The 15,369-nt window shown below is 49.6% G+C and overlaps 1 protein-coding gene across 1 annotated transcript in view; it reads right to left on the bottom strand.

Moving 5' to 3' along the window:
• Window positions 1-15,369, bottom strand: part of MYO7A (myosin VIIA) — a 92,267-nt gene that overhangs the window by 22,691 nt on the left and 54,207 nt on the right. The window contains exons 17-25 of the mRNA XM_026651583.1: window positions 14,723-14,815; window positions 12,351-12,445; window positions 10,898-10,982; window positions 9,441-9,659; window positions 8,406-8,513; window positions 7,585-7,794; window positions 6,770-6,973; window positions 5,318-5,494; window positions 1,495-1,584 (exon numbers count right to left, since the gene is read on the bottom strand). Coding sequence (XP_026507368.1) covers window positions 1,495-1,584; window positions 5,318-5,494; window positions 6,770-6,973; window positions 7,585-7,794; window positions 8,406-8,513; window positions 9,441-9,659; window positions 10,898-10,982; window positions 12,351-12,445; window positions 14,723-14,815 — 1,281 coding nt within the window. The remainder of the gene's footprint in view (window positions 1-1,494; window positions 1,585-5,317; window positions 5,495-6,769; window positions 6,974-7,584; window positions 7,795-8,405; window positions 8,514-9,440; window positions 9,660-10,897; window positions 10,983-12,350; window positions 12,446-14,722; window positions 14,816-15,369) is intronic.

Below are 15,369 nucleotides of genomic sequence, written 5' to 3'. Positions count from 1 at the left end.
ATAGCAGGACTAAGTATTATCTAAGTGTTTATCTAGCCTGGCAGGTGTTTGTCTAACCTGCTGTTAATATCTCCAATGACAGAGATTCCACAACCTCCCTAGACAATTTATTCCAGTGCTTAACCACGCTGACAGTTAGGAAGTTTTTCATGATGTCCAACCTACACCTCAATTTAAGCCCATTGCTTCTTGTACTATCCTCAGAAGTTAAGGAGAACAATTTTTCTTCCTCCTCCTTGTAACAACCTTTTATGTACTTGAAAACTGTTATCATGTCCCCTCTCTAACTAAACAAACCCATTTTTTAAATCTTCCCACATAGGTCATGTTATCGAGACCTTTAATAATTTTTGTTGCTCTTCTCTGGACTTTCTCCAATTTGTCCACATCTTTCCTGAAATGTGGCATCCAGAACTGGACACAATAATCCAGTTGAGGCCTAATCAGCATGGAGTAGAGCGGAAAAATTACTTCTCGTGTCTTGTTTACAGCACTCCTGTTAATACATCCCAGAATGATGTTTGCTATTTTTGCAACAGTGTTACACTGTTGACTCATATTTAGCTTGTGGTCCACTGTGACCTCCAGATCCCTTTCTGCTGTACTTCTTCCTAGGCAGTCATTTCCCATTTTGTATGTGTGCAACTGATTGTTCCTTCCTAAGTGGAGTACTTTGCATTTGTCCTTATTGAATTTCATCCTATTTACTTCAGACCATTTCTCCAGATCATTTTGAATTTTAATTCTATCCTCCAAAGCACTTGCAACCCCTCCTAGCTTGGTATCGTCTGCAAACTCTCTCTATGCCATTATCTAAATCACTGATGAAGACATTGAATAGAACCAGACCCAGAACTGATCCCTGCGAGACTCCACTTGATATGCCCTTCCAGCTTGACTGTGAACCACTGATAATTCCTCTCTACCATACCGTATAAAAAGGAGGATGTGTCAAGAAAAAGGATTCTCTGTCCCAAGAGCTGAAGAGTGGGATTTTCAGAAGTGCTCAGCACTGGCCGAATGGTTCACATGGGTGTTTGACCACAGATATCAATGGCAGTGGAGTTAGGCCAATGTTGAGTGCTTCTGAAAATCCACTCGGAATCTAAAGCCTAGCAGGGGGGCGCTGAAGTCAAAAAGACCGAGAATGTTCAAGCCAACACAGGGGGGTGAGCGATTCTCTAACTGGAAGTCTATGCAGATGGAGGGATGTGAAAAGAGGAGATGGATGGGTACTTGATGAATGGAGAGTGCGAGCTGCCCCAGTCATAGGGAAGAAGGCATGAGGTGCAGGGTGACTCGAGGAGACATGGGGAGCCAACCTTTCCCTTTAAAGAATCCTTAAATCTTTCAGGCCCCCAAAGACACAGGGAGCAGCAAACCCAGAGGAGGTCTGGATGTGTTGTGTCGAGGGAGCAGCAGGAGAGAGTCAGAGAGCCCTGCAGACCATATAATACCATTTGTGCTACCCAGCTGCAAAGCATTTCCTCTCACCTCTTCAGTCAGTTTGGATTTCTTCTTTAGAGTCAAGGAGACCAGTTTGTGCCGCACACTGTTCTTCTTGTGGCCATCTATGTGAGCGCTCTGCGAAGGCAAGAAGTATAGCCTTATTCCTGGGACAGACACAAGCCTGCAGGGTGGGTTTCCTGTGTATCCGGCTCACCAGCTTTTAGAAATGGCAACATTTTCAGTGGATTCTGAGCACTGATTTGATATTTCTGAGAGATGGGTCAAAAACCGAGATCTAAACTCCTCCAAGCCACTGTAATGCTCAGATCTGGATCTCAATTTTGCAGCTGGCCTCTGTCTCTTTAATGGGCCAAATCAAAACCTGGATCGAAACAACCTCAAATTTTAGGAAAGTTTGACATGAAGGCAAATTACAGCTCAAATCCATCTCTAATACATAGCTTATGGATTAGAAGCATCTGGCCACTTATGAATATCCATCCATCCATTTCTAATTGAATCTAACCAGGCATTCATACTACCCAGAGAAATGAGACTATTAATATCCAAAAAGAACAGTTTGTCTCTAAGATAAAAATACATTGTTAAATTTTATTTCTCTTCTCTAGGGCCTCTGCTGATGCCACAGCCGACTGAAATATGATATTCTGTCCAATGAACAAATAAAAAATGGTTAATTGTACAGAACGAAGCTAGATTCTTCATGTATATTTTAACATAATTAGATCCCAGTGGAGATTACTGTCCTCACCAGGAGCTTTAATGAAATTGCTACATTATATCATTGTTTCTGGGAATATGACTGGAACCAGGCGTTTTATTTATTTAGATCTACCAAAAGTGTCGAACAAAGGTGGCTGTTCTTAGACTCTAGAGGGCCTTGATGTAATCTAAGTGCAGCAGTACCATTTATCACATCCTGCCACTGGCAAGCCAGGCCACTGAAAATGTCTGCCATCTTGTATAAGGCAGATTCTCACAGACGAAAGCATATGAACTGCCAGAGTGCAATGACCAATGGTCTATCCAGTCTTTTGTCCTGCTTTTGGCAGCAGCCAAAGATGGATTCTTATGGTGAAGTGTACTTGTCCCATAATAACCTAATAGTGCAATACCATTTACCATAGGAGTAATTTTCTCCTGACCCCAAGAGGGTTAAATGCCGTGGGACAATCCCAGACCTCACCGCTCACGCACATCTTTAGACTGACTAACACAAACACAGAGCAACATGTTCACTTAAATCAAACCAAAACACTCCACCGCGCACACAATTCTTCCCCCTGCCTGGGGAGAGGATGAGAGAATGAACCACATGTGACACGTGATAGCCACATAGCTTAACGCACTAATAATCCTAATAATACCTAGTTCTGCTAGAGTGCTTTGCATCAGTAGAATACTGTGGTGTTGAGGGCGGTATAAGAATTTATATGGAATAGAATTTATACTTTGAAACACAAGGGATGATAGGCTTTGTAGTTTTCTTCTTGCTAGCATAGGGGCAGATGAAACTATTTAAGAATGGCCATACTGGGTCAGACCAAAGGTCCATCCAGCCCCGTCAGGGGCGGCTCTAGGCACCAGCAAAGCAAGCACGTGCTTGGGGCAGCCCATTTGCAGGGGCGGCAGGGATCTAGCATGGAAGCTGAGAACCAACAGGGGGCCCTGGGAGCTGTAGTTCCTTGGTTAGCTCCCTGCCTATAGAGCCAGCCCTGGAGCAGGGAAAGAACTACATTTCCCAGCATTCCTTTGGCCACTACCAACAGGAAAGAGGGGGAGGGAGTGAGGAAGCTGAGACCTCATGCTGCAGCCTGCTTTGAATGGAGAGCTGCACTGTGAGTAGGGATACCATGTTTTAACATTCAAAAAATAGGACACTCCACAGGGAGGGAGGGTAGCCCCACCCTGCCACCATCCACTCCCTCCGACTGCCCCCCACAGAAACCCCAACCCATCCAACCCCCCTGCTCCCTGTCCCCTGATCACCCCCTCCCGGGACCCCTGCCCCAACTGCCCCCCAGGACCCCACCCCCTATCTAAGCCCCACTGGTCCTTGTCCCCAACTGCCCCCTCCTGAGACACCCCCCCCCAACTTCCCCCCTAGGACCCCAACCCCTACCTGTCCCCTGACAAACCCCTGGGACTCCCATGCCTATCCAACCGCTGCCTGTCCCCTGACTGCCCCCACAACCCCTGACCCATCTAACCCCCCCTTCTCCCTGCCCCTGACTGCCCTCCCAAACCTCCGCCCCATCCAACCCCCCCTGCTCCCTGTCCCTTGACTGCCCCCCCGGAACCCCCTACCCCTTCTCCAACCCTCAGCCCCCTTATCGTGCCACTCAGACCAGCGTGTCTGGCTTCGCGCAGCGCCAGACACGCTGCTGCATACGTGCTGCCATGCTCCCCTGCGGAGCCACAGCCCTCCCCCCCCCCCCAGCACCTGCCTTCCAGATTTGAACACCTCAAAATTCAGGAGTGCTCAAGCTCAGTTTGGGCAGCTGTTACTTCATTTCTCCCAAATCAAATATACTGATCCACTGTAACTTGCTGTAGAAAAAGTAGGATAAAATTGAGCAAGAAATGCTTCCCAGTGGTTATTAGGACTGGAATTGCTATTTTCAACAGCCATTGCCTTTTTTTTGTTTGTTTGTTTAAAAGGAAGACAGTGATATTGCATTGGCAAATTCCCCATAGAAAGAAAGAGTGGAACAAAAGAATAATAAAGGCACCTCAACTTTTCCTCGTTTATGTAGGACAGTCTTATAATATGCATCCAGATATCCTCCAATCACACAAGCTGAAAATTGTTCCACTTTACTGCAGTTCTGTAACCATATGGGAACCAATCCTGTCTGTGTTCTGTGCACATCTAAAATTCCTTCTGAATGACCTGCCCTGGGAGCGAGTTACCAGTGACCCAGGGCTGCGGCGGAAGGAGGGTGCAGGTGGGGGGGGCGGTGAGCCCAGGGCTGGGGCGGCAGGAGGTGTGAGTGGGGGGCAAGGGGGGCGGGGGGGGGGGGACCCAGAGCTGGGGCGGCAGGGGGGGGGCGGGTCGGGGGGGTGAGAGCCCAGGGCTGGGGGGGCAGGGGGGGTGCGGTGGTGGGGGAGAGCCCAGGGCTGGGGCGGCAGGGGGGGTGCGGCGAGGAGCCCAGGGCTGGGACGGGGGGCAGCCAAAATTTTTTTTGCCTGGGGCAGCAAAAAACCTAGAGCCGGACCTGAGCCCAGTATCCTGTCTTCCGACAGTGACCAATGCCAGTGTCCCAGAGGGAGTGAACCTAACAGGTAATGATCAAGTGATCTCTCTCCTGCCATCCATCTCCACCCTCTGACAAACTGAGGCTAGGGACACCATTCCTTACCCATCCTGGCTAATAGCCATTAATGGACTTAACCTCCATGAATTTATCTAGTTCTCTTTTAAACCCTGTTATAGTCCTAGCCTTCACAACCTCCTCAGGCAAGGAGTTCCACAGGTTGACTGTGCGCTGTGTGAAGAAGAACTTCCTTTTATTTGTTTTAAACGTGCTGCCCATTAATTTCATTTGGTGGCCCCTAGTTCTTATATGATGGGAACAAGTAAATAACTTTTCCTTATTCACTTTCTCCACATCACTCATGATTTTATATACCTCTATCATATCCCCCCTTAGTCTCCTCTTTTCCAAGCTGAAAAGTCCTAGCCTCTTTAATCTCTCCTCATATGGGATCCGTTCCAAACCCCCTATTTGCCTCAATCAATCCCATCAGCAGTTTGTCCAACAGATAAATTTCCACTTTCATGAACTGTACATCAAGAATATTGGCTCTTCTACAGCTGTAATGTTAAAGGGAAGAGCATTCTCACCTCTCCTTCCCCTTGCAGAGCCTGCAGCTCCTTTTTGTAGGTCTTTTTCCCTAGAGTCTCATAGATTTTGGTCATCACTGGAATCTTCTCGCTGCCGTCGCTCATAGCCGTATGGTATTTAGGCTCAGGAAGGTCTCCCATGAAACGAAGGATAGTGATCCACACCGCGAGTGCTGCCTATTTGCAACAAAGGTGAAACTTACTAGAGTTCTTGGCTTGGTCTGGGTGAATATAATTAATTGTATGTATTATACTGTCATAAAGCCATGGCCACTAGTGACTGGATCCATACCAGCGCTAAACACTTCATGACAGCATGGATAATACTCAGATCCTCTGCTCCAAAAGCACAGGCCCCTGCTACTTGAGCTAAAGGAGACTCTCCTTTGGCTGTTAGCAGTTCAGGGTCTATGACAAACCATTGAGCGGTTCTGAATCTGTCCAGGAGAGGGTAGTGGTGAGTATAGTGCAAAATGACACGTTTATTAAAATGTGTACTGTAAATGCAAATTAAACTAAAATTGGGCAACATGGACCACAGTCTGGAAAATACATGACACGCCTCTCATTAAAGTCGAGTATAAAGGAGAAAACTCTCAAATTAGATAATCAAAAACTAATTGTGTCCCTGCCCTTGCCCCCTCAAAAAGAACAATCAGACTTTGTTAGTATCAAAAAAAGGGTTTCCTACTAAATTGAGATTTTCTGTCTAATAATTTCTCAGATGCATGAACAGAAAGGCCAGTAGCATAATAACAAACAGGGAGGATAGTATGATCCATCTTTTTATGTAATGTAGGGCCATTAAGGAGTTTTGGCACAATTCTCCTATACAGTTCTTGTGCACACCCTGTATATGTGGCTCTCGGCCCAATCCCTAACAGACCGGTCACCACAAGCACAGTGGCCACCGTTAGAGCATCTCAGCCCAGACATCAAGGACTGAATGGGCATGTGGACTGACGTCCCATCTTGAGGCACATGGATGGGACAGTGTGGGAGCAGACTGTCCTACTGCTGTATATTTATACCTGTTTGGTGGCCCTCTGCCTCCCAAGCTTTGACTCTAGCCTGCTACACAAGTACTAGATTAAGGTTCAGAATGCTTGGGGGGGACTGTTTTATTACTGGCTTGCACTGTTTTATTTCTTAAACATGGTGCTCAAGCACATCGCAAATGAAATTTCCTTATGGTGCACCACATGACTACTGTAAAAACCCCGGTGGCTACTTGTCCAATAGAGAGAGAAGCCATCAATGAAGGTCATACAGGACATCCAATAGCAGATAAGGACTTTGCTCCTAAACTATCTTCAGACTCGTGTGTCCTACTGGGATGGCTTCAAATGGGTGTCCTAGAAACGAAGGGCTCTGTAGTCTATTACCAACCCCCTGAACCATCCAGCCCCATTCTTCATGACCAGGACATTTACGGATTATTTCCTGTCTCACCAACTGGTCTCCTTCATCCTCGTGGTACAGAAGGGGCTGCTTAAGTGGCCGGCGGATGTATGTGTGTGTTGTCGTGCCCTGGAAGTAGGTGGCTGCAAACTTTGCAAATTTGTACTCCGAAAGGTCTTCCTCCTCTTCCTCGGGGAGGGGCAAAGCTGCGTCTAAATCCTCTTCCTCTAGTTCCTTTTGGGCTCGCTCAAGGTCCTGGAGAGGGAGGAAAATATACACGCCCAATTTGGTTTAGTGTCTTTAAAAGCTCCCTCACCCTGCACCTGACCTTGCTCCCAGTTCTGCCACTGATTTCAATAGGGCCAGGATCAGTTCTCAGGACAAGAATTGGCACAAAGGACCCAATCCAACTCCTCTTGAAACCAGTGATTTCATAGATTATCAGGGTTGGAAGGGACCTCAGGAGGTCATCTAGTCCAATCCCCTGCTCAAAGCAGGAACAACCCCAGACAGATTTTTGCCCCAGATCCCTAAATGGCCCCCTCAAGGATTGAACTCACAACCCTGGATTTAGCAGGCCAATGCTCAAACCACTGAGCTATCCCAAGGGAACCTGGATCAGGCCCACGTGAGGTCTGTAGATACTTCTTTATCCTGAGAGAATCCTCTGTGGGACAGACTCCCAAAGGCAGCAGCAAGTGTGAACACACTGGAAAAAGAGTGATGATGAGCACTCCAAGAGCTAACCATTAGGGTAACAGGGTGATGATGCTGAACCAAGGCGGGATGGATTGCCATCTGTCCCAAAATGTTACTCTGAGCAACACTAGCAAGCCCTGTCTGTTGCTCCATTCTCCATGCAGTACCTCAAAGCCATTGGGTGCCTGTCCTTCCTGGCCTGGCAGAGACGAAGTGGTCCCTAGGAATCCAAACATTTTGTCCACCATATCTGAGTCGTTCACTGGCTCGTTTCGGGCCTTCTCCATTTTGTCCAAGAGTTCCTTCTTCCGACGGGCTTCCTCCTTCTCCTTCACCTCTCTCTCAGCATCTTCCCGGGCCAGCTGGGCAAGGCGTACCTAGAAGAGAACGGGTACACTGACTAGAGTGCATTCTCTGGCAAGCTGGTCCCAAATTCTGCAGCTTGGCCCCTTGGCTTTAGAGCAGAAGGATGGTCTTGGGGTTAAGGCACTAGATTGAGATGCAGAAGATCGGAGATAAATTCCCAGCTCTGCCACTGACTCACTGTGTGACCTGGGACAACGCACTTAAATCTGTGCCTCAGTTCCCCACCTGCAAAATGGACACAGCAATGCTTCTTTCTCTCTTCTTTTGACTATTTAGAGCCCAAGGTGCAGGACTTTTACTCTATGTACATACAGCACCTAGCACAGTGGCAATGTTCCAGTGACAGTTGGGGTCCTTTATGCAGTCCTATCATACCAAAAAGAATAAGCATAATCTGCGGCCTTGTGGTGTGGCAGATCGGAAATTCTGTGCTAGCTTCATTCAAGTGAAAATAGGGAGGGCTTTACTGAATCAAATACGAACAATATAACAGGACAGCAAGTCCTCATACTAATTTATTGGAATGCTGCCTTCAATTGACCTTATTCCGCCCCTACACTCTTCAGCAGGAGTAGAATCAGGCCCTAAAGAGAAGCCAAGAAAGAGAAAAGTCAGAACGTACTTGGTGCTTCTTTTCTGCTTCCTCTTTAGCTTTCTTGGCACTCATCTCCTTCCGGAGCCGTTCCTCTTCTGCCAGACGAAGCTTCTCTGCTTCCAGGCGGCGGTGATACTGGGAAACAAAACACAAGTGGGCTTTTAAAAAGGCACTAAGCACTTTTGCCCTGCTAACATCCAGATCACAGGAGCACGCAGTACAGACACGAACACAGCTCTGTCCCTTGGTATGTCTCAAGGAACACTAACATCATGGGAGTCAGTTTCTAGCCAGAGAGAGGCTACCAGCTTTCACATTGCTTTCTGATTTTTATTTCATTCTGTCACGGTCTTGGGGAAGGAATTTGTGTTCTGCGCTCCCTTACACACAGTCAGTGATCCGCACTCGTGTGATCTGCCTCTCTCTACGATATTTAGGGAGCTGGCCCCTAGGGTAACCACAGACTTTTGTATCCTGGAACAAACATTTGGGGCATGCCCATATTAGCCTTCACAAAAGTGTTAACTAACTCAAGTTAATTGGCAATCAGATAACTTCAGGTTAAAAAAATCTAGTGTAGACATACCCTTAGACAGAGAGACACTGACAGCTAGACAAAGGCCGTAGGATGGATGTTATACAGCAGGGGTAGGCAACCTATGACACATGTGCTGAAGGCAGCACGCGAGCTGATTTTCAGTGGCACTCCCACTGCCTGGGTCCTGGCCACCGCTCCGGGGGCCTTTGCATTTTAATTTAATTTTAAATGAAGTTTCTTAAACATTTAACAAAACTTATTTACTTTCCATACAATAGTTTAGTTATATATTATAGACTTATAGAAAGAGACCTTCTAAAAACGTTAAAATGTATTACTGGCACGCGAAACCTTAAATTAGAGTGAATAAATGAAGACTCAGCACACCACTTCTGAAAGGTTGCCAACCCCTGTTATACAGACTATCATGCTCTGGGGAAACCAGCCCTGTTGGTCCTGTTAACTGGCTGCTGTCTTTCTCCATAACGTGTGCTAGCAAACAGCATTTCCTGCATGGTACTTACTTCTCCCTTAAGGCGTTTATACAGCCTCCGCGCAATCATGCCCCTGGCATAAGCCTGGACCGTGAAGACAGCCCAAAGGCGATGGCGGAAGGCCCTGCGCACCAGGCAGCCCCGGCACCTTGCCTGGAACTCGATGATCCGTCTGCGAGCCATGTGGTACTGCGTGTGGAGTTTGCGGGAACGGTAGAGGGCCTGGAGCCTCAGGAACCCAATCCTCATCTGCAAAGGAAACAGGATTAAGACACTGGGCCACTGAGGGCTTCACCAGCCATAATCAGATTTTCCTCGCTCATCTGCCCTCTCGCCGCTGAAAATACAAACCTGCTGAAATTAGCAACAAGCAAAGACCCCCCGCAAAAAGCAGGGGAGAGCTGCTGTGAGATGGCAGAGAAACAAAGGGCTCCTGGATTTGTGGGGTCTGATCCAAAGCTCACTTAGTCAATGGGAGTTTTCCCATTGACTTCCATGGGCTAGAGATCCAAGCTTTTATGGGCTCAATGACCCCTAATGCTTCTCGCGCACAGTCTCCTCCCTGTGCTTCCCTTGAGAGGTTTGGCACTCAAGATCCCCCAGATCTACGCAGCTCTCAGGGCAGCCACAGGTAGCAAGGGCCATGCACAAGGAGGCCCAGCATCTCCCCCTGCCTCCTGTCATGGCTATTACCACTACATTGTCTCCCCCAAGGGGTTCCAAATCACAGGAGGGGGCACTTACGTTGATTCAGTCGGGGATAGCTTATGCTGGGTTGCGTGGGGGATGATACTGCAGAGAACGGCCATCCCTCTGGCCTTGAACGCTCCCATCCCCAGCCTGCCCCCTGCACACTTCTGCAGGCCAAATGTCATGGGACGCCCTCTGCAGGTCTTCTGCTGGATCGGGTCCAGAAGAGGATCGTATACCATGCCGGGCACATTCTCTTCTTCCATCCCACCCTCCCTACTGAGTTCTGGGATCTGCCATGCTTGGAGATGCTAAGGGGGCCTGTGTAAATACCCAGGACACCTGCGCAGTTTGGGATGGGGTTGTGGAGTGGGGGGACTGTCAGCAAAACATGGCTGCAGCTGCAGTAGAGTCCAAGGGACAACCTGGATCAGGTGCATTTCCAAGGACAAAGCTACACTGCTTCCACCAGCTTTAATACTGGCCCTGTGTTTGCAGCCTCCTGAGAAATAACGTAAGGCATCCAGGGCCACAGGTGACCAGCTGCTGTAAGATGGGTCCAACTCATGACGAAGGCGTGAGGAGGACAACCAAAGAGACGGTCGCTCCCTTTATTCAGAATAGAGGGCAGCGGGGGTGTAGCTTCCCCCCTTCCACCGAACACACTAGCCAGCTGTCCCCTCTCTGACCTTTCCCCTCAGGGGAAGCTTAACTGGACCGAAAAGGAAACTAATATCTGGATCCCAGGCAATGAGACCAAGGCGGGAAGAGCGTAAAGGAGAACTGGCAACACTTACAGCACCATAGTTCTTTCTGCAGTTATGTCCCCGCCAGTATCTCTGAATCATCAGGGCCGAATGTCGCACTTTCAGGAAATTGGACCTGGAAAGGCATTACAAACACGTGTGCTGGTCTGCTGGGGGTTATCGTCACCTTGGCCAGCAGGGAAAGCCGGCATTGTTTACAGACTGTAAGGAGGGCAGCTGGAGTAACCTCCACGCCCTTGAGCTCAGTCGGCTGCCGGATAATGCCAGTCCCAGCCTTCCTTTCCCGCGCAGGAGGAAGCAGAGGCATTGTAGTGGTACTATCACGCTCCTCTCTGCCCATTCCCTATGCTTCGTCCAAAACAGGAACGGGAAGAGCAGTCCAAATGTGCCAATCCAGTGCTAGGTGATCAACGGTCCTGCCCTGAACTGCTGGGTGACACCTTGGACCCAGGCTCTTGTGGCTTACCCCTCGCCTACCCCTCCCCCCCATCCTTTGCATTTGGAATCTTCCTCACTCTGTTTCCTCTAGTCTTAGATTTTAACCTCATCCGAATGAGGACTGTAGGACAGATCTGCAGCTGGCATAAATCAGCATAGCTCCATTGACGTCAATGAACGCACCACCATTGACGCCAGGTGCGGATCTGGCCCCGTCTGTCTTCTTGATGTTCCAGGAGGTGCACAGCACACATTCAGGGCTTGAATGAAATAAGAAGTCGCTAGTCCAAGCTCACACAGCAAGCCAGCGCCAGAGTCAGGGACAGGTGACAGAAGCCCGGATTGCTAGTCCCCGGCTTTGAGCAATACTCAGGACTGCTTCTCTAAGGACAGGAGTACGTCCCAGCATCCTTGGCCATCATTTTCTCTTTACCCCACATGGCTATGCAGTGTGCTTTACATGGGTTGGCTTCCTGCCTCTCATCTCTGCAGCGCCTGGTTTTCAGTGGGAATGGCTGTACAGCACCTTGGGCTTTGGGATGAGTTGCACTGTAACATACTATTGCTCTTTGCTGCCATAAGGCTGAATATCACTCCCTTTAGTCTCCCACTGGAATTTTGTCATTGACTTCAATGGGACCAAGATCTGGCACAGAAGGTCATTTGGAATAGTCTGCTAGTATAACTAAAGTTGGCCAATGAAGAGTGCCTCTGCCGAGTACAGAACTGAGTGTGGACAGAAATCCTTACTCCCATTGTTCTGAAAGTTGGCAACCTGAAAATAGATGTTAATAATTTCCTTCATGCTCTGAGCAGCTCCAGCACCGGTTATAGCATAATGTCAACCCCTGGAGGGCTTTATCATGCTCACCGCGAGCTAAAGCAATAGGCCAGACACACTGCGAATGGGCAGAGTACGTTAGTGGTACCTGAGGCAAAGAGGACATTGTTTTTGCAGAGTGCCATGAACCAGAACATGGTGTGCCAGTCAGTCGCACTAACAGATCCCCCAATATTCACCAGGCATTTCCTTGGCATATAATACCTGTCTTTAAACCCACGAACCACCTTCTGGATGAGGATGACCTTGTCTGTGATGGCCTTGTCCCTCTCAATCTCCAGCAGCATATCATGGTGATCCTGGGGAATGAACCGGCGCACAACAGTTACCCTGTGACCACTGGCCATCCCGTGACGGGAACGGAGGGATGGTATAAGGCTCTTCCCCAGAGGTCAAATCTAAGGACGTCCAACTTTACAACTCACTACGTTTGGGCCTCTACAGCACAGCCACTCACCTTCCGATCAAGGAGAACTGGACTTGAATCTTTCCAGCTCATCCGTGCCACGCCTAAATATGCCAGAAGGGGTCACCGCTGAGCATCACCCCTTCATCCCAGAGGCCGCATGCACTGCAGGGCTTAGTAACAGCGCGTGAGTGAATTATGTCGCCCTCTGATGTTTGGCTCACTACGCTATCAGCTTATGAGTCAGTCAAGTGAGGTTGCTGCCATGCACCTGATTCGGTAGCATTTCCCACCCACGTTGTACAGGTACTAATGACTACACAAGGAGCAGGGCACTGGAGAAGACTGTGGCAAAGCTGGGAGCAAACTCTAGGCATCCTGAGTCTTGGTCCACTGCTCTGACTACTAGACGACACTCCCTCCTCCAGTAAAGCATAGGCGCTGCAAAACCTGGACATAGGAAGGAGGGCTGAGGACAAAACCGTACCCCTTCACTCTGCATTTCCTTGCTTTTGTGGAATTCAGTCAAGTCACGTGATTCTAGCCTCCTTTCTATAGCGTCCAAATTGATTTCTATACTAGTTTCTTTACTGGCTGCTGCAGGAGCTGGGTGCATCGATACAACTTTGCATGCTTCCCGTTTTACCCGACCTTGCGCTGCCCTTCAGAACCTGTTCGTTTCCCTATTTCCTGTCTGGACGGCTGCGGGATCCTGATAACGCTCTCTGGAAAGGAAAGCTAAAGGGATGTCAGGAGCAGTTTCTAAGAAATAGCTGGGGAGATGTTTAAAAATAAGTGAACAGGATTACATCTGAGAAACACTAGAGAAATCCCATCTGCCTCCTGGCTCGCTCCTTGACAGCTCGACCTTGTTTTCCTGGAGGGATTTAGAGATGGGATCGTAAAAACAAATGCACGTGAGTAGGGCCGTCAGAACAAGACAGCTCTTTGTTACGCTGCCGCTGTCTCATTGTGCTGCACAGGGCCCCGGATCCATTAGGCAGCACTGCACTGGCCTTGCCAATCCCGAGGGGCACAGAGCTGCTGATCCTCCGCTCAGCACGGCAGGGACCTTTCTGTCACTCCCACTGGCTCTCTGCTGAGCCCGATCCCTCTCTCTCCCCCACATAGGTGCCCCAGGGGTTATGGCAGCCTTGGGGACCAATGTCGCATCTGTCTGACAGGACCTGATGATAAGGGCCTCGGGAAGAGCCTTGGAAAATGTCAGCAGGTGGTGGAGGGGAGGGGATCACAGGGCATCTGTGCTGCCCCACCATTCCCTACTGCTTGTGCAGAGAGTGGGATCTTTGGGCCAGTGGGCCCCTATCCTGGCTTATGGAGCTTTCAGGAGCTGTCAGCCAGCCCCAGCACGGGGGCAGGGGGTGGAGTGAAGGGAGCAACTCAACAGCTCAGCTCTCTCACTGTCTCCATGGGTGTCAGTCAGCCAGGGAGCTTCCCCTCACCCCTTCTCTGCAGGGACCTGGGCGGGGCACTGCCTGTGCCCTCAAGCCCCTCCTGGGTGATTCTGCTGCCACGTCTGGCAGTGGAGTCATTGTCCCTGCTCTGGGGATACAGCTGGGCAGCCACAAAGCTGCCTGCGTTCTCACAGAGGAGAGGCCTGCGCCGCTTGGCATATGACCAGTGCCGTGCGTGCGCATACCCCAGCCAGGCTCTGTGCCAGCAGAGTGCCAGGATTTCACCCATACTCTGACTCCTAGCTCTCACCTGATCTGGATCCAACACCATCTCCTGGCCCAGTCCCCACCAAATCAGGCCAGAGACCTGGGTGGTGGATGGGGATTAGTTCTAGCTATGTAACCTGCTACTAGGATAGGTGTTAGAGTCCTTCAGAGCTAATGACAGATGGTAGAACAAGGAGTAATGGTCTCAAGTTGCAGTGGGGGAGGTCTAGGTTGGATATTAGGAAAAGCTATTTCACTAGGAGGGTGGTGAAGCACTGGAATGCGTTACCTAGGGAGGTGGGGGAATCTCCATCCTTAGAGGTTTTTAAGGCCCAGCTCGACAAAGCCCTGGCTGGGATGATTTAGTTGGGATTGGTCCTGCTTTGAGCAGGGGGTTGGACTAGATGACCTCCTGAGGCCTCTTCCCACCCTAATCTTCTATGATTCTAACGGCCACTCAATGCACTGACAGCCTGAGAGCATCTTACCTTCAGGAAAATCTTCGTCTTGCCAATCTGCCAGTCATCATCTTTCCCCAGCACCGCTTCAGCAATTCGCTGGCACGTTCCACGCAGGTCGCCCTAGGAGAAATGGGGCAGCGGGACGTAGCAGCCTACGGCTCACATGAACACCAGCCGCCCCTACCAGCTATAAACACGGGGCGGAGTCTGATCTCATTTCCACCTGTTTTACACTGGTGTAATCTAGTGACATTAATGAGGCTCCTCCTCATTTGCATGCTTCCCTCTCCTGGCTTGCCTAGAAGCAGTGAAGGAAGATGATGATTCATTCTAGTCTCAATCCCCAATGCATGACAGTGGCTGTCACTGCTGACTAGCATATATACAGTAGATGTGCAGTGATGGAGCAACACAGTGGGCAGCACCGTGGCTTGGAGAGGCCTGGGCTGTGGTGGGAGAGGGAGGAGGCATGCCACCTCAGTGGCAGGGTCAGAGAGTAACACCTACTGAGGCCTGTGGGGAGCATAGGGAGAGGTCCTGCTCGCTACACCTGTTGAGTCGATGCAGCCAGCACTTCCCCAGTGCAGCCATGCCAGGGCATGTGAGGGGCAGGCCATGCCCAAAAAGGCCCCATCCCTGGGCTGGCTCGTTGTATCAGCTGTGCTCCCCAGCCA

This window comes from Terrapene carolina, unplaced genomic scaffold, assembly GCF_002925995.2.
Source record: "Terrapene carolina triunguis isolate 2854851 unplaced genomic scaffold, T_m_triunguis-2.0 Scaffold97, whole genome shotgun sequence".
NCBI lineage: Eukaryota > Metazoa > Chordata > Testudines > Emydidae > Terrapene > Terrapene triunguis.
The sequence above is the reverse complement of the archived record's forward strand: the minus strand, read 5'-3'. Positions and strand labels throughout refer to the sequence as shown.